The 18,528-nt window shown below is 40.8% G+C and overlaps 1 protein-coding gene and 3 long non-coding RNA genes across 4 annotated transcripts; 1 reads left to right on the top strand and 3 right to left on the bottom strand.

Annotated features, from left to right (window-relative positions):
• Window positions 1-1,667: 1,667 nt before the first annotated feature.
• LOC125500274 lies at window positions 1,668-5,900 on the bottom strand. Its single transcript, XR_007277556.1, has 3 exons — window positions 5,763-5,900; window positions 3,422-4,869; window positions 1,668-2,032 (listed from the first exon to the last, which is right to left on the bottom strand). It is a non-coding gene; the product is annotated as an uncharacterized LOC125500274 (long non-coding RNA).
• LOC105691817 (cyclic nucleotide-gated cation channel alpha-3-like) lies at window positions 4,867-15,763 on the top strand. The gene is made up of 9 exons (XM_048652547.1): window positions 4,867-6,582; window positions 8,757-9,558; window positions 10,987-11,234; window positions 11,403-11,659; window positions 11,828-12,042; window positions 12,366-12,621; window positions 12,718-12,972; window positions 13,084-15,308; window positions 15,421-15,763. The coding sequence occupies exons 2-8, from the start codon at window positions 9,204-9,206 to the stop codon at window positions 13,229-13,231; spliced, it is 1,734 nt and encodes a 577-aa protein (XP_048508504.1). The 5' UTR covers window positions 4,867-6,582; window positions 8,757-9,203; the 3' UTR covers window positions 13,232-15,308; window positions 15,421-15,763.
• On the bottom strand, window positions 7,391-8,255 carry LOC125500273. The gene is made up of 2 exons (XR_007277555.1): window positions 7,744-8,255; window positions 7,391-7,684 (listed from the first exon to the last, which is right to left on the bottom strand). It is a non-coding gene; the product is annotated as an uncharacterized LOC125500273 (long non-coding RNA).
• On the bottom strand, window positions 12,884-17,862 carry LOC125500272. Its single transcript, XR_007277554.1, has 3 exons — window positions 17,642-17,862; window positions 13,106-13,384; window positions 12,884-13,024 (listed from the first exon to the last, which is right to left on the bottom strand). It is a non-coding gene; the product is annotated as an uncharacterized LOC125500272 (long non-coding RNA).
• Between the last annotated feature and the right edge of the window lie 666 nt (window positions 17,863-18,528).

The following is an 18,528-nucleotide window of genomic DNA, read 5'->3' as shown; positions in this document are numbered from 1 at the left end:
TCAAATCCATGTAGCGCGTCCAAAGATTTATTGTGCACACAATGCGAGATTGGTATAAAAATCGTCGAAAATTAGTTGTTTGATTGAAACAAAGTTTCTTCTACTCAGATTGAGTAAAAAAATACGAACTTTGTACGACGATTAGCAGAATTATTCATATAGAGTCGTGTACTATTCAGTGGTTGAATTCGGCGGCATTTTGCTATGCGCGTTCTATTATTTTCAAAATTTATTACCGCGACACCCGAAATTTCTAACGAGTTTTCGCCGATAATCAAGGGTCTTTTATGTACTCTCAATTACGTTTATCATCAAAAACATGATAAATCTTCCAAGCCGGTGTCTTCATGAATAGTCAGGCCTGTGAATGTCGAACTTGAGCTGTCGGTCCTCTATAAAGAGTAAGCGAAGGTGAAAAGCAAATTTCCGCATGTGTGAATTTTGGAAATTATTCTAGTCTACAATGTTCTTCTGATCTCATGATGAAATTTCTGAGTGCTTGCGGTACGTGCAAGTGATAAAAATTGTGTCATTAAAGAGTCCAGAACCTGCCCCCAGCATGTACATCGTCGGTATTCCCCAAGTGTAAAGAGGAGTTTTCTTGACCCTGAACGACGTCATCAGGCTCAAAATTTACTTCTTGGAGCCCTTCAACTTTTGTCTAGAGCGCACTGAAGCATTAAGGCAGATATGCCAACACTAGTAGAGGTCTAGTTGCTCGGTGCTTCTAACAATAACATCGTTATGAGAAAGATGGACGTCGACATAATGAATTACCTGGTAGCAAACTAGATTCTCGGTGTCCAGAAATTATAGATAGTGAAATAAAAATACAGACAGCACGAATCAGGTTCCCTTTGATCTAATTCGATTTCACGTAATTATGTTGCTGTATCTGAGGTAGACTATATTTCGAAAAATACCAACCAACGAAAATTTAGTACAGTAAATAATACAAAGTTCGCAGGGAGTTTGGCGGTCGGGGAATTTGGGATATACGGGGGTGGCTGACTTCTGCATTCTTCATGCTCTCATCGACCGCCTGGTCCATCTCTAGATAGCTACTACTGGTGCTGGCTACCACGTTTTCTTTCCATACACGCATTCAGAATGCTGCAGTAAACGAACGTGTATATCTACTACTAAAAACTTTAAAAGAAAATTATCTCCCGTCTTACGATCAGTTTTTGTACGTTGTTATCACTATTTTCTCCAAATAATTATCTCTGTAAAAATTCTCTTACCACTTGCACATAATTTACATATTTTTGTTATTTACTTGTTTTTTCTTTTATACCTACACCTCATAGCTATACCGTTTCAATGCGAACAGCGATAATTGTATTCTCAAAGTTTTAATTCTTCGAAAAAGAGGCTGGCTGCCTTGCAGAGTTTAAGATAAAGAGGTTCGCAGGGTTGTTTCTTTAGGAGTTTGAGACAGAGATTCGGTATTTTTACTTTTTAAGCACGGGCATTAGCTCGAACCAGCCAACCAACCCACCCCTGCAAAACGAATTCAGGGTATATTTACGACGTCGTTTAAAGCCCCCCTCCTCCTTTTCCTTCCCCGAATAATTGCCAAATAATTTTTATTCCTTTGCTTTTTTCAGTTTCTTATTTATTCCTTTTTTTCTCTCATCTCTTCTAACGTGTCCCCCCCCCCCGGCATTTGCTATAGATAAAAAGTATCATTATTACACTTAATTTTATAAAATCACTCCATATTGCCCGAATGCAGTCTTTGGAAGGATATAATATTCGATTTTCTGTCCTTTTTTTTTTTTCAAAAATCGCGTTCGATGAGGATGTAACTGTATGTCTGCGTAAACATACGGGTATAGTATCCACGCGAATATACATAGTTATAGCATAATATCATGGAAATTCTAAGGTAGCAGGGTTCCATCCGTCGGCAGTAACGTCCCTGCGTTCCTTAGCCCCCTCGAAAATCAATGTGAGCTGCTGCTTCTGCTACTGCTGGTGGCGCTGATGCTCATACACTGGATTTTCCACTGCGACAAGGTTTAAAAACCTTAAACAGAAGTAAAAAAATAATAATTTTTAATTGCACCTCGAAATCAACCAACATTCTCCTCTTATCATCATCCCGAGACATATAGATGCGTTAATCGGTGAATTCGACTTCTACCTAATGTCGATTTTTTAACTCAAAACTGCAACAAAAAAAATTGTACGTTGAGGAAAATCGTAGTCACTGTTCGACTTCAACAACACATTTTTCGATCAGTTGTACTGAATTTTGTAACCCGAAGGTTGCGGTAAAACCTACCGATCATGTGATGTGTACCACAATCTGCAATCAAGATTCTTCCATTACCAGTAATTAAACATGTGTAATCAAATAATGTTTCTTACTGAAAATCACCGTTTTCACGACCTACCCTACATCGTTTTAACATTAAAATTGAAATTGGCCAAGTGTGGAAATATATACACTCTATGACGTTAGGAAGTATGTATTTTTATATATCTGTATGGGTATGTAGATGTACGTAGCTGGCATATACAAGATGTCATAACTTCGACATCGTTAAACCGCTGCCGTTACGGCATCGCTTCGCCTCGAGTCGTAAAAGTAATTTTACTTTCGCGGGCTAAAACGCGACATCAAGTTATGGAGGTACCCCATCCGATACTCCCGAGGTTTCAACATTCCAGATATTATTCCCATTGCCCCGCTTTTATTTAATACACGGCAATTTTGTCTTTGAAAATTGTGTAGATAAGTTCATCAGCGTATTTCATAAAATTATATCATATATGACACCCGTGCGATGTACTATAGATATCAGATTCAATTGGAATTCGGTAATTAAAGGTTTTCACCCCACGGCAGCTCGATGTCGAAAGAAACCACTCGCACGAAATTAAATATATATATACATATACATATATACATCCGTCCAATTCTGCCCTTCAGACTCGATTAATTAGCAAAAAAAAGGCACGAGAAAAATAATACAAAAAACATTTCATTCGAAAATCGTTCGACTTCGGATCGAAAGTTTGAAATGGGATAATCGCTTAATTATAATTAATGAATTCCCTATTAATTTAATGGTCGATTTACACAATTATAGCTGTCTAATCAAGTTAATCGTGCGTCTGAATGGCGAATGGCCTTGGCGGTTTTATGTTCAGGTTATATAATGCCGATAGGGTCTAAATCTCCACTTCCATCGAGAATTCAAGCCGCCCTATATGTACACGGTAACTAAATCTGCAACCAGCTCTTCCCCCGGTAAATTGGAGCTAGCTTGAAATTTATTTACTTTCTACACGGAATTTTGGAAATAATCATATGCGGTATGCCGTGTACGAGATGTAAGGGGTAATTAATTTAGGGCTTTCTCCCGACTCGCTTCTGATTCCTGTCTCTGTAGGGTGACAAACAACTTACACCACTACCAGCTCCTCCTCCTCTTCCGCGTCCTCCTTTTCCTCATGTTCTCCTGGATGTCCCCCTAGTCACAAGCCACATACTCCTGCGAACACGTTTGTCCCAAATTCTGTGTACATACAACCCAGAGTAGCTACCTCTGTACACATCACGTTGACGTCGGTTATACATATAATTCTTGTACACATGCAAGCGTTGATCCTGTTGAAAAAAGCAGGGGGCCAAACTCTCCTTCTCTTTCTCCTGCAGCCCTCCCCTTTCCTCCAAAACCGTACCCGACTTTCACTGTACTGTATTCATACCCTGGCGTGCAAGGTTTACACTGATTTAAGGACTATTACTGTGCCATCCCGAGGGACAGCGGTTAGCTTCATCCGCTTCGACTTAGGATAAGCTGTATTTTGCCTCGAGAATGATGCTCGAGGAACGGGGGGATGGAGATGAAGGATGAGGTGAAAGATTTTCTTGCACAGGATACACACATTATGTGTGTACGTACGTACATATGTATACAAGAGACGATTGAATCGTACGTAACATAAATCTTTCAGAGCGTAAGATCGAAGTGATTGAAATTTTCACATTGAAATTGTTACGGCGCGATTGTCGAATCCGCCACGCCTATTTAAAATTTTTCTTCAGATGTCGAGAGGGGGTGCTATTTGTATAATAAGACGAGAAGAGCGAGGGAAACCCCCTTTTTCTCGCATCCCCTAGCCCTCTGTGAATACGATTAGTGTTCTGAAAAACCTCGCGAGATTTGACATCGATCTGCCACTCACCCGCTGAAACGCGAGGGACCTCGAGTAAAAGGAAAAATGATGAAAGAGATGTATCTCCTATGAATAATATATAAGGATCTGCACAAGTGTGTATTATGGTACTGTATACAGTCTACAAAGATTCACACTGTGCCGTACCTACAGAAAACAATTTTTTGTTCGTCAATAGCCATCGCTATCCGCAGTAATATTTTTTGGTATTCAATTTTACACACTACCCCCCACGACATGTGGTTCAATATATAAGTACGTACATAACGACCACCAGGGTATATAAATTTCTCAGTGACTCTAATTTTACAATATAATGCGACAGTTGGCTAATTGTACACCCTTCAAAATCGGGAGTTGAATTGTAACAATTATATGATAAACATAATTCATAAAATGAAAGTAGACCGACGTGAACCAACTCCGCGATAATGAACCTCGCTGGCCCTTTGACACGAACAATATTGAGGGAATATGCCTTCATGCGAGTTCCGCCGGTAAAGCAGATCCTCTTTCCACAGTCTCTTCACCCTCAGCACCACCCTCCTCTTCCCGACACCTCATCCCCTTGAAATCCTTGGTGTACGTAGAGCGCGACCCTCCATCATCTCGTGGTTTGATACGGCCTGCTCCTGCGCGTTTGGATGCTGGAATATACCGGTACTCCGCATCCCTCTGGAAACCCCGCAACCCTCTTTAGTTCCCGACGCACCCGAGAATACCCTGCCTGCGAGACCCAGTAGTGAGAGCTAGGCCGCCGCCATAGCCGCTCCTCCAGAACGTCGGTATCGAAAGGCCGTTATCCCCGTTATAGTAGCATACGTATATTTTTTTTTTTCAAAATTTTTCAATACCCGCTTCGACTACCGTGGACTTCCGACCCGCCCGACGGAATATGAAATTTGGGACGGTGTCGTCTATGCGAAGATAGATAATCACCGACGCAGGTGGATGGTTCCGATTTTGGAAACCCTAAAAATGGCTTTTGATTAAATAAACTGGAATCGTCGTCATCCCTAGACCGTATGATACAGTAATGCTGATGAGGTGTTACAGTGAAAAGGGATCGTTCAATAACCCTCTGCTTAAATTTGCTAGTTTTCTCAAGAAGAAAAAAAAAGGAAAACGAAGTCGTAACGATAACCGGTTTCGATATAACTTTTGACTTTTCGGTGCCAAACAGCGGGACATCAACGCGAACTGGACGGCATAATGTTCATCGAGGATAGGTACATAAAAGGGAATTGAAGTGGCGGGACAAGGTCATGTCGTACAGGACGTTATCGTAAACCTTGGGAGAAAATTTTCTTCCATCCCCTGAGGATGATTTTAAGTCTTTGGAGACCGTCTGCATTAAGGTCCTCCTCGTTATGATCGAATGTTGGCTGATCGATATGGACGGGATTTTGAAACCGTCCAGACGGAAAAACGGGAGAATTAATTGACCGAAGATGGCGGTAAATTTTCAAACAGTCAATATCGTCGCCCGGTTCGCCGATGATTAACAATTCGCGGAACAGTGTGAAAAATAAAATTAATAAAACAACGAAAAAATGAAGAAGAAAAACCTGCAGTAGCTGCTCTGTGTGTCACCAGCTGCGTTACCCGCGCGAGTGCTTCGGTTGATCGATCGACGGTTGCAGCGGCAGCAGCCAGTCAGCTTTTCTCTCCGTCACGAGAAACTAACACGATATTTTAAAACCTTTAATGAATTCAACGATCCCTCGGGAGGTGGTTTGTCGCCGTCGGATGTATGTATCTAGGATCCATTGGCAAGGTCGTCGGAATGCAAGAACACCTCACATCTCGCTACTTTGAATCGGTCGTTTAATTCATCCGCCGGAGTTTGATTCCCGATCGGGGATGATCTGAAATCCAGTAAATTCTAATATAACAAACAAATAGTATATCCCAGAGGATTCCGGGGTTACGGAGTCTCGATTTTGTTAGAAATTCAACACTCGGAATTTCCACTTACTCTACTCGGCCGGTGGAAATTTCACATCTCATAAATGTTCCACGAGGTGTCAACGTCTGACTTCAAAGAGTTGGTCGTATGATATTCACATCGTAAAATAATGAGCAGGATATTGTAAAGTTTTAGAAGAGGACTTCGCACACGTTCACGTTCGTGAATGTGAATATTACTGTCAAAAGATTGTGTCAAATTCAATATTCAGACGTAAAATTATAATTCTATAATCAGTGCCGTGTGTGCTCATCGATCGCAATATATTTTATCAACGTCCGGGGCAAGTGTTCATCGCAATCTCTTTGGATTCTCCGCTCTCTGACGATTCTCTTTTTTATTTATTTTTTTTTTTTTCCTTATTTTCGCGATTGACAAACGTCCAGATTTTCACAAGCCCACCACTCGATCGGAGTCCTGTGAGTATACCTGGAGTCTCAAAGTTCAAATTTTGCTCCTTCCGTCTGCCCGTCAAACCCACTTTACCTGTACTTGTTAAAATCCCCCCAAATTTGTCCTTTTTCTCTCTGTGAAAATAATGGAAAAACAGGATCCCGACCAAGGAACAAAAGTAGCTCCAATAAAAAGTATTCAACTGCAGGGTTGAATCTTCCTCAAAAAAATCGGTAGAAAAAAGAAAAAAAGGTATCCTCGGTTGCGACGTGCCAAGCGCGTTACTTCCGGACTGTTAAAACGGTAAAAATAGCGGAAATGGAGAAAGTGCGGTGGTACGGGAGGAATGGAATAAAAGGAAGAAAAAAAAATCAGAGGTTCGGGGGTGGGAGCGTAAGAGAAGTCGGAGGAGGGAAAAAGGACGCGAAAGGGAAGTTTTCCTCCCGCGCGTTAAGCAGTCTGGGAAAATACTCGGGAACCGACGGCCTTAATTCAACGGAATTACCGTAAAGCCACTTCGCACAATTTCGCTATATTAGACACCTTCCCATTTTCCATACCCCGACTACCTGCTAGGGTGAGAATATCGCGGCTCAGCTCATATTTTTCTCCGAATGTACGGGAGGTGAAATATCGTTCCCAGTAAAATGAAAAAAAGATAAAGAAACGAATAAATAGTAAGCGCATACACGTTTCCGCCTTTTTCCTAAAAATAAAAAACGTTCACCACGTATGTAAGCTTTACAATCGTATACATAATCTGCAGAGTCGTACATATGCAGGTGTGGAGGGGGGGGGGGGGGGGGGGGGGGGGGAATATGTAGTGATCGATGATTTTGAAAATGATAAATTTATTTCATTTTGTGGGGTGGACAGAATTCAATTTTGTCGAATTGTATACGGTCGCTCCGCTCCTCGTGGTCCATTCGCCTCGCACCATCACCGAATACACCCCCGACCGAAACCGCGAACCATTCGCCCCCTTCTGCCACCCCCATTTTCGCGAATCGCGAACACGCTCGCCGAATCCCTCTTATAACGTAACGCGCATGAGAGGTTCGCGTGTCTCTCGTACGGTTGTCATGGAAACCATCCGGTCCCGCACCGACCCCCTTGCCCGTAATTCCTCTGAAATCATGGCACCGGGTTTATATAGGTATACACGAAGGCTTATCATCGTGTACTACCTGTAATGATTGTTCTCTAGGATTCGACACTTCTCGCCTATTGTTTTCGCAAACAATGCGAAACCGGGCGAATTTTCGTACGGCGTCGTGTGCGTGGATATAAAAATCTTTCTTTTTCCTTTTTACTCCTTTTTTCAGTACGGTGGATAGGGAATTCTTGAATTCGATGCCTTCTTCAATTCGGACACGAAAGCAATAGAATTAGAAACAAAAAAATGTAAAGCTCACCGCGCGATTCGAACAGGACGAACTTTCAAACCGAAAGTATATAAAAACGTTGGACAGTTTTTTTCTTTCTACAGGCCCCTATATGTGGATGAAAAAATTTGAAAGAGCGAAAAAAAGGCTACCGCGACGCACTCAACCTGGTACATGTAATCCGCGTGAGGGGGTTGGAACAAATTAAATCCGTGCCAAAAGTATGGCTAATTGAATTTATGAAAACAGTTTGCCACGGTTTTTTCCCTTTCTCTTATTCGTTCTGATTCCCTGGTGACTTACATTATTTCCACCTCTTTTTGTTAATTATACTCGTGTTAGCGATTCTTGCTATCGGCATAGATATGTTACGTGTGCACCTCATCAGCAACAGCGGTATTAGTAGCTAGTAGCGACCATTGAGTTTGCGCAGCTGATGGTTTCTTGAACCACATGTTGCTCTGGAACGGACTCTACATTCCGGGTAATTGCTTTTCCGTCTACACAAACTACTGCGTACCTATACCTGTACTTATATGCACAGCTGGAGTTTTGCTAACACATATATATGTATATCAGCCTTTGGGCGAATCAACCCTGCCAACAGATTTTACTTTACTTATTTAACAGCCGCACATTTACCGATCACAATAGGGGACGTCACCAATTAGGTGGGGCTGACTAAAGACCTGAAGAGAACGAGATAAAAATAATATCTCATTTGACTTTCCTCGTCAAATGGATTCTCGAGCTTCCTTCGTCTGCTTTTATATACTTATCAATTAATTTTCTTTTCATTTTCTTCTTCTTTACAGAGTGAAAACGATCGGAAAATCTCTGCGTCACTCAGATGCGGACAGCATACTTTTCGGAGGGATCAAATCTCGACTCGATACATCGTTTACATGAAGTTTCCGAATATCGCGGAGGTTCGTTGAGAAGAAGAGGGTTTCTGCGGGAATTGAGACCATAATGCCGATTACGGGGGTACGGTGACGTCAGTGATTTCTCGCTTAGCGGGCTTCAAAGGTCTTCGGGATCCTCGTCTCTATTTCTCCTTGTATTTCCGTCAGCCATTTTCCTACGATAATCGTACAACCCACTTTCCCTTCGTCAATACCAAAGTAACACGGTGACGCAGGTAGTCGTTCACCTAGCGGTCATCGAAGAACGGAACGGAGACGAGAGGACGAAAAATAATTGGCATATTCACCGGTCGGATAGTCGAAAGAATTGGTCGGAAGCTGGATCACCTTCGAGGAATGTCGTCGAGCGCCAAACGGCTGGTGCTTTCGCTGAGGGGGCGAAGCACCGGCGGCGGGGGCGGTAGAGGAGGACGAAGCAATTCCGGCGATGGTATTACCGGAAGCGGAAGTTGCGGAGTCGGCGGATCCGGAAGTGGCGGTGCAGCGACAACGAGTGCTACCAGATTGTGCCACTACGATAGCGGTCATGAACTCGATGAAATTTCGGTCGTTGGCGTTGGAACGAGAAGCGGGGAAAGCGTCACGCCGACCACACCGTGTCATTGCAAATATGGAAGTGGACAGACGCTCTACAGCGTCGCTACGTCCGTACCTCCTGCACCCGCTGCACCTGCACCCAGATGCGTACCTGGTACGTCGATTGATGATTTCAGCGGTAGAATTATTTTCCCTTTTTCTTATTTTCTTTGTTAAGGCCCTTTTTGTCCAACTCCTCTTTACGGGAGAAGAAAAATGATAAATTGAAAGATAAAAAATACGGATTGAAAGACGCGTATAGACGGGATGCGAGATTAAGGCTCCATGAATGATACACGCAGTGGTCATAAATGCGAGGATCTTATAGCACACAGTTTGATTTTCACGTACTTCCGATGTTATCGTATACAACGTTATATTAATAACATCGGCAAAATTTTTATTGCACGAACAATATTATATACGATGAAAAAAATAATCTAAGGCTTGATCGTAAATCGATAGAGCGAAGAGAGAATGAATGAAAAAAGAGAGAAAAAAAGATACGGAGGCAACCGATATCGACCCCGCAAAGACGATGTGAAAGAAAAGCAGCAAAACAAATTTACCAAACGTTTACCGGACTCCACAGTACCCCTTTGTTTTGGATTGAATTTTTTTTCCCTACCCTCAAAACGGAAACACCATTTTTTTTTTTTGCGCAGGGTGTTGGCCAGTTTGTCTCTGCGGTTGTACGACCGGGTGAACCCGTTTCGCGTTTACAGATATACACATATATATAGGGGTAGAAGGAATCGTTGATGACGGTGCCGGGCAGAAATCCAGGAACATTCTGGATTGTTGCCAAAATGTACCCTGCATTAGTGACAGGACTACATCCATGTACCGTATATACACATTATAAAATACGTTTGCAGTATACGAATAAAAACTAAGTTGGTTCCGTGCCAATTACTATAGAAGCTCTACCCACTGGATTTAGAAATGCCAAGACGAAAATTGACGCGAGTATTTTGTTGTGTTAGATTTATCGTCGGTATTGGTGAAATAAGGTGAAAGTGTCGATTCATTCTTGGTACACTATATGAAAATTTGGATCTCGATTTTCTATCGTGAAACTGCGGGAATTTACGTGTCCTGGAGAATTTTTGTACTCGGGTACAATTGGCATCCTTTCAATTGTAAATTTGAAATTTTTAGAGAGAATCGCGCACTGGAACAGTGACCACGTATTTATTTGTTTGTTTTTTCTCCCCCACGAATCGGAGAAGTAGTCGAGCAAGTTTTACCGCAACTAGCGGTATTGGATGAAATGAATTATCCTTCTTAATGGAGTAGTCAATATTGGTTACTGTCGTTCTGCACCTTCATCATTTCCCTTTTCTTTACTCACTAAACGATAATTGATTGAGTGAGATGGCAATACCCAATCGGCGTCACACCAAACGATCAATATCAACCCTACTGCGATGACGTCACAACGTTTGACCCCTTTGTACTTTCTTTTTATCTCCATCCCATTTGATTATTTCTCTTTTATCCACTTCTTGTTTCTTCTTTTCTCTTTTCATTCTGGTTTCAGGCATCATAACTTCTGCTGGTCCAGGCGCCGTTGGTGACCGATTGGGTGACTCGACTTCAATTTTGGGATGCGGCGATAAGATGAGAGATAATTCGCCTAGAATGCGGGGCGATGACTCTAGCAAAAGTATGGAAAGCGTTTCTAGAGGTGGTAATAATTCTAGGCAGAGTTTAATCGACCTTGTTAGCTGCAAACTCATGGGGAGACACACGCCCAGTCATCATTATTATCATCAACAACAACAACAGGTTAGCCGTTTAACTACGTAAAAAATGCCGGCTCGTAAATTAGAGACTATTCAATATATTTTTCTCAACGTAAGACTGAAAAGAAAGAGTGGTGTTCATACTCTCCGTAGTCATCCTAATATTTCCCTGATATCCCCCTCTAAAATGTTAGACCGGCGTGTCCTGCAGGTTTACTCTGTGTCGCAGCGATACTTTTCATCATCGAGGGACTCGCTGTCGGCAGCGTATGTAAACAGGGCAGCTGCTGTAAGCTCGGCCGCTAGCGAACTAGATCTTAGCAGGAAAACTAGGAGAAGGGACCTCAGAGGAAGACTCAAAATACCCAACGCCATTACCCTATCATCTTCCAGAGACGCTGGTGCTCATCTTCATAATCAATCAACGAATCACCTCAATAGTGCCAACAGCTGTAACGGGACTGAAACGTGAGTTAATGCTTGTTTTGCCTTCACAAGATCTGAGTTGACTACTTGGAATAGAAAGTTTCCGAGCCACTTTTCGAAGGTTTCCGAAATCCAGCTGGAACAGTTTTCGAGTAGTGAAATACCCTCATCAGTTTTGAACATTTTTTAAGAGCGCTGAATTTTTTTAAGGAGATATACAGCTCAGCAGCAGCAACAGCAGAGAGGAAGCAGAGGATTTCCAGGACAGCCTGGAACCCGGGGTTTTAGAACAGGCGCACCCAATTGGTCTTTCGTTTTTGATCCCGCGGGAAGACTCTGCTATTACTGGTCTATGGTCGTATCACTTGCCTTTCTTTACAATTTTTGGGTCATCATCTACAGGTTCGCCTTTCAGGAAATAAACGGTGGGTAGAGTTTGTTTGAAAAAAAAAAAAAAAACTAAAAAGTGAAAAATGATAAATGATAAACGATAAACGACGAATGACAATTATGTGCAAAAGTTGATCCCATCCTGTGCAGTTGACAATGGGCTATGAACGAGGCATTCGCTAGCAACTCAGATTCGTGGTTGTAAACTCATCCAAATCTCAACGTTCTTGCTTTGGAGAGCCAATAATTGCTGCGATGCGACTCGATCATTTCGATGGATAGATCGTTGATGTACTGCAAAGCAAAAACTGTTCGAATTTCTGGCCCCAGAATCGAAAAATACTTGATTTTGTTTTAGGAGAAACTCTGATAGTTTGGTTCTGTCTGGATTACTTATCGGACCTTCTTTACCTCGTTGACATCGTCTTCCACTTCAGGACGGGGTATCTTGAAGATGGTGTTCTTCAAACTGACGCTACTAAACTCAGACACCACTACATGAACAGTACCACGTTCTACATTGACTGCCTATGCCTGTTGCCTCTAGATTTTTTATATCTATCAATCGGGTTCAACTCAATACTAAGGAGCTTCAGACTTGTTAAGATATACCGGTGATTATCAGATTATTAGATTCGAATTCATCGACTCCAGTCACCGACTGATTCGATCTTTCTGTTTTCTTCAACTTTCGTCATTCTGATTCGTAGATTTTGGGCTTTTATGGACCGAACAGAAAGGCACACGAACTACCCAAATCTGTTCCGTTCTACGTCACTGATACACTATTTGCTGGTGATATTCCATTGGAACGCTTGTCTCTACCATTTGATATGCAAGAACAACGGATTCGGTAGCAAAAACTGGGTTTTTGGTGATTCGGAAACCGCCGATGTTGTCAAACAGTATCTACAGAGTTACTACTGGTGTACGTTAGCGTTAACAACGATCGGTGACCTACCAAGGTGAGCATTATACTCGTAACAAAAGGAATCAAGCTTTCGGTTGATCGAAGCCCTGAAAATTCAAAGACGGAGCAATTTTCATACTCAAAAATTTTTTTGTGTCATTCGCAGGCCCAGGAGCAAAGGCGAGTACCTCTTCGTCATTGGTCAATTACTCTTCGGGCTGCTCCTCTTCGCAACCGTCTTAGGTCACGTCGCTAATATCGTCACATCCGTCAGTGCCGCGCGTAAGGAGTTCCAGGGTGAGTTGCGCTTCTGATATTTTCTCGAACAATATTATTTCGTTTTATTGGTTTTCGAAGGCCATTGATGAATTCATCCTGCGCGCTAATCCTTGCGCGTTCAATCCCTGCAATCGATTGTTTTCATACCGGATTCAATCAGTCAACGTCTGCATGAATAACTCGTCGATCTTAAAAATAATAAAACAGAACGGTTACAATCGGAGTTTTTAAGGTAAATTTCATTCATCGAAGAGAAAACAATGAGAACAAAATCCAAAACTCTTTTGCAGTTATTTGAAAAATAACTGTGTCGGTCATCGACTCCAGAAATTTGTCGTTATATAATACGCATTAAATAAAACGGAATACATTTCTTTCGTTTGTAAAGTAAATATTATTCACGAAAATTTGCGATGTGGTATATATTGTTCGAGATGCGCATATTGGTACACTCAATGCGTTCGTCGACCCTGTACCACATGTGTGTATACATATATTATATGTGTATAAAATACACATGCACGTATGCACACACGTACCGTACGTATACCCTCGTTGATTTAGATTCCGAGACAATTTAAGCTGGCAGCTCGCACCGTACGGGAGTGTAAGGTTACCTACCCAATCGCTGTAAGACCTGCGCCCTAAACCCGTCCCTTTCGCGATAAATTAGTCAATCGAGGGCAGAGCAAAGTGGCCTCTAAGATTACTCAGGGTAATTGGATTTCCAGATCTATATGTATCTGTCGGGGGCCTTGATTCTATTTAATTCACGCCGCAAAATGAATAATCGTTCATCTACTGTATACTCACAACATAGACTCTATTGCGCGAAGAGAACCGCAATCTCTCCTTGTATGTGATTTATTTTATATAAATTATGACTCATGTGTTCTTTTTCCCCCTACCTTTTCTGTAGCTTTTCAATCACTGTTACGTTTGTTTTCTGTGTTTGTGAAAAAGGTATAGTCTATGAAGTGAGAAAAAGTCTGTGAAAGGCTGGTATGTGCAGACCTCTGAATAAGATATAGACCCGCAGTGGAAATAACGCCGTAACGCTGCGACACTCTACGGGAAATTCGCGCTGCAGTCATTGAATACATACCTACATTTCTATAGTATTTTATATTATCTGCTGGTTTTTTATTTTCTTTCAGTCTTTATCCGAATCGTTGTCTCTCCATATCTGCATGAATGTATTATTGGAATCGTGATTTATCGCATTTGAAAAAAAAAAGGAAAAATTACAATTTGCTGACTACCCTCACAGTCACAACGCGGTCGGCATGGCGAACCGATTTTCAATTATCTCAAAACATTTCAGTTGTATAAAATTAAGCGATAAGTTCTTTTCAAAATCAGGTAATTGAAATTCATTATACTGCAAATTTATGAATAACAACATATAGCGACTTTTCGCGTTAGTGAAAATGGGGATGATCGTAAAGAATTAACGAGAAAAAGCGGAGAAAAATGTATGGAAAAGTGACATTGGACAACGAACGAAATGAAAAAAATCCATAACTAAAGTGTCAAATGGTCATGATATAAGTAACGGATGGAATTTATTCTGAATATATAATTTTGCTCCGAATTTAGATTCAATACAAACGGATAACATTCGGTCAATTGATGTACGTTCCACGGACATTCATAATTTTTAAAACCTAGTCATCAGGTATATCAAGCTCTAAAACAAGATCAGCATAGTCCTAATACAGGAAATAGCAAAAATTCAAACTACGAAATCAAAGACAGTATTTTCTGTCCTTCCTTTTGTGTCTTAGGTACTTATGTCTAATGTTTTTCATCACTATCATTCGATAATTCCAACAAATCCTTACTCAAAATTGGAAAATTCTGGGAAACCATATCTTATACTTTTCATAATTCATCTTCTAACTTTTCATGAGTTTTGAACAAAAAAGAAAATTCCATCATTCAGAGATACCTACATCTTTACAACGTAATAAAAATTAAAAAAAAAAATGTCTGGATTGGGTAAGGGATGCACACCGGAGAACAATTGCAAGAAAGATAAACTTTTGAAATTGAGAAAAGCTGCTGCAGATGCTGCTGATTCGGCTTCAAACGGAAAAAATAATCATTCCGGTAAATAATTAAGAAATTGATGTTATTTTTTCTTGAAAAAAAAAAAGCAAAAAAACCTATAGCATATAGTCATTCGAAAGATTGATCACACATTTATGTAATATTTGTGTAGAGAAATCCGGCAAACAGCAATTGGATACAAAAGTTTCCGAAGTAACGACTACGGTTGATAAAAATTTACCGGAAGAAGAAAGTGGGAATAAATCATAGTACCAATAAACGAATTATCGAATATTAGATTCGTATATTTCGGCTATATAAAGACATACATATTTTCGAAGAAGATAATATGAGTGCAGAAGACGAAACTCTAACTAGCGAGGAAATGTCGGAAGGTGAATGTAACTTCGCTTTTTTCCCGATTATGCGATAAAAGAGGATATCTTAAAATCTCGTGTACTTTGATTCCGGAAAATTAGATGACCATCAAGATACGAATGAATCGGAAAGTGGATCGAATAATGATGAATTTGATGAGGCAGTTTTCACGGCTGAAACACTCATTTGCGTCGTAACTTTAGCCGGAATATTTTTGTGGTACTTAAGCAGCCCGCCGTCAACATGAATTTGAAGAATAAAAAGAAATCGAATCACTCAAATAAAGAAACCTAATCAGAAACTTGGATATCCATCAAATGATAACCGTTCAAAATTTGCAAGTATATAATTACGGAAAAACGCGAGTGAGTGGTAAATATAGCATAAGGGACGATGACTTGATACAGGTATACGACGGGAAATGGGGTAGCTCGTGAGATGTAAGAAATTCAAATTAAGCCTAATCCGAGGGGTGTTTCTGAGAGGTAATTTTGAAACGTAATACGTCATCCTTACTCTCGGCTGTCACATCAGTCATCAGTACACTACGCTATCTATCCCTCTCCACTTCACCGGCTCGCGAGTGATATCGACTTTCTCTCGCCATTTTTGTTATAAATTTTCTCTGCTTTTTGTACTCCAAATATTTTCTTCTACCCGGCAAGGGTGAAATATGGATAACTCGCCGCAGGTGTATCTTGTGCAGTAATTACCGCGACGCTTTTGCTCTGGGTAGGGCCGCTGCATTAATATTCTATTTTTTTTTTTTTTTTTTTTTTTTTTTTTTTTATTCAAATTTATCCTCTCACGTCTCTTTTCTGTTTTATTTTACCCTTTCGCGCATCAATTTACGGTCTGCTCGTGCTTAATCCAAACAACTAGCAGTCGCTGTTACAATTGCCATGGTAGCTTACTCCGTAGGGAATACATACCGTGTATACTTTGTATATTGTACACCTCACGAACGGTGGAATAGGTGGAGGAGAGCAACGGGGATTGGGATGGGATGGTTATCGTCTGCGGGGTGTCGTATTTATAGGTATAATAACGAGGGACGTGGTGCGCTCGGTGAGGAAGGTATAAGAATGGAAGGGGTAATTTATTGCGACGACATATTGGTCAGACCTAGGAGTGATTTACAACGACCGTGATGCAGCTTATTTGAGCCTAAACTTCATTCGTCATCGAATGGCGTAGACGATATTCGACAAATTACATTATATGAAATTATAACGGACGCTGCGTTAGCCAACCAGAGATGGTGTTGATTCAAAACTTGGAATTTGATGGAGTTTTCAATCACTGATAGCGCTAACAAACCCATAATTGAAGTTTATCTTTTCCGACGATGGTCAGCGAACCAAATAATTCAATCGGAATTGTAACAAATTTACATGACTCACGGTGACTCCTGTTTGTTGAAAGTCCTAGATGCGAAAGAGCGCTAAAGTGTAGTGGTACTATAAGGTCTTGTTTTGCAGCTCTGAAGCTATGAAGTAAAATCCCTGGGAGAGTTCGTGGCCATAGTGCGGCATGACCTTTCCTTTGCCGTTTAAATGTTACCCTGACACAACCGTGTCAACAACACTCCGCGGTACTTTTAATTAATTTTTACCACCGACCGCGAGCCGGGCGTACAAATCCAAAGAATTTACTTCCCGACCAGACGTTTATATACGAGCTGCTGAAATCGCTCGAAATTCGAATTTTATGATTGCACTCTGCGCATGAGTACAAAATTTTATTTCATGAAATACCGTAGCTACATGAAAAACTGAGGAAGAAAGAATGCGAAAAGTTTAAAACTGTAATGCAAAAACGTATGTTCTATTGCGAAATTTTATGTGATACGCACATTTATCTTATACGTACGTAATTAATTGGAAATTTTTCCACTTGTTGCCGTATACGCTTAGCGCGGTATATATGTATAAAAAAAAACATCTTTTGCAAGCAAAACACCCATTGTGAATACAAACAAAATGTACAATATGTAATGAAAATTATTCTTATACTTGCGTGTATCGTATGCAAACGCTAGCTCAGTCGTCACTGCGGATAGAGAAACCATTCACGTTGAGGAAATGAATTTTTTTTTCCACCTTCTCTTGATTGGTTCCATAAATTTCGCTATACAACATGACAATCTCCTCATGATCACGTCTGCCGAAGGGTGTAACCGGAAATTAAACCTGCACGGCATTTGGACGTTCGAATTTGGATACAAGAACCTGAAGTACCACGATTGATTTTCAGAAATGACGTTAAATGTCGCGGTCACCTTTTCACAGTTCCACTACCGGAGAGGAACTTGTAAGGTGATCAGCTGTAAAGTTAAAATGTTTCAGCAACTCACAATGCTGGACATTTGTCCCAACATTTATTAACAAGACATACACTTATACGAAAATTACAACAATAATCATCGTCTGCAATTTTTATTGCCAACATTATGACGTTGTGTTTATTGTAGATAACGTTTAGAGCACGGGGAATGTTTAATTACGCGAGAAAGGATAACATGTATGTATATTGACGAGTGGAAAAGTGAAATTTATACTACTTATTTATTTAGCTTCAAATATACACCTAACTGTGTAGACTCCATTTAGCTGAAACCCATGGGGTGACAGAATTTAGAAGCAACCGCATACGTGATGATTTGGCGAAGTAGTGCTGAATGATTGATGGAACGCATGAGATTGGCTAACGAATTCCATGATCCATAAAGAGAGTCCCCGCTCCAATTTTTCTCTGCAAATTCTATTGCAGCACGACTCTAATGTGGTACCATACCTTCGGTATTTATCCGGATTGATTATGTACTCGTAATTACTTTAACGGTGATTTTTGATAAATCACGAGTTCCTTCTTCTCAGGGTTACTCGCAATTCGAATTTAT

The sequence above is a fragment of the Athalia rosae genome, chromosome 3 (genome assembly GCF_917208135.1).
Source record: "Athalia rosae chromosome 3, iyAthRosa1.1, whole genome shotgun sequence".
NCBI classification, from domain to species: Eukaryota; Metazoa; Arthropoda; class Insecta; order Hymenoptera; family Athaliidae; genus Athalia; species Athalia rosae.
This window is presented reverse-complemented; position numbering and strand designations above follow the sequence as displayed.

Excerpts from the sequence above, each read along its gene's own strand:
- LOC105691817 (XM_048652547.1), top strand. The coding sequence starts at position 9,204 with ATGTCGTCGAGCGCCAAACGGCTGGTGCTTTCGCTGAGGGGGCGAAGC. Across the intron at positions 9,559-10,986 it reads TGCACCCAGATGCGTACCTG|GCATCATAACTTCTGCTGGT; the intron begins GTACGTCGATTG and ends TTCTGGTTTCAG. Across the intron at positions 11,235-11,402 it reads ATCATCAACAACAACAACAG|GTTTACTCTGTGTCGCAGCG; the intron begins GTTAGCCGTTTA and ends CGTGTCCTGCAG.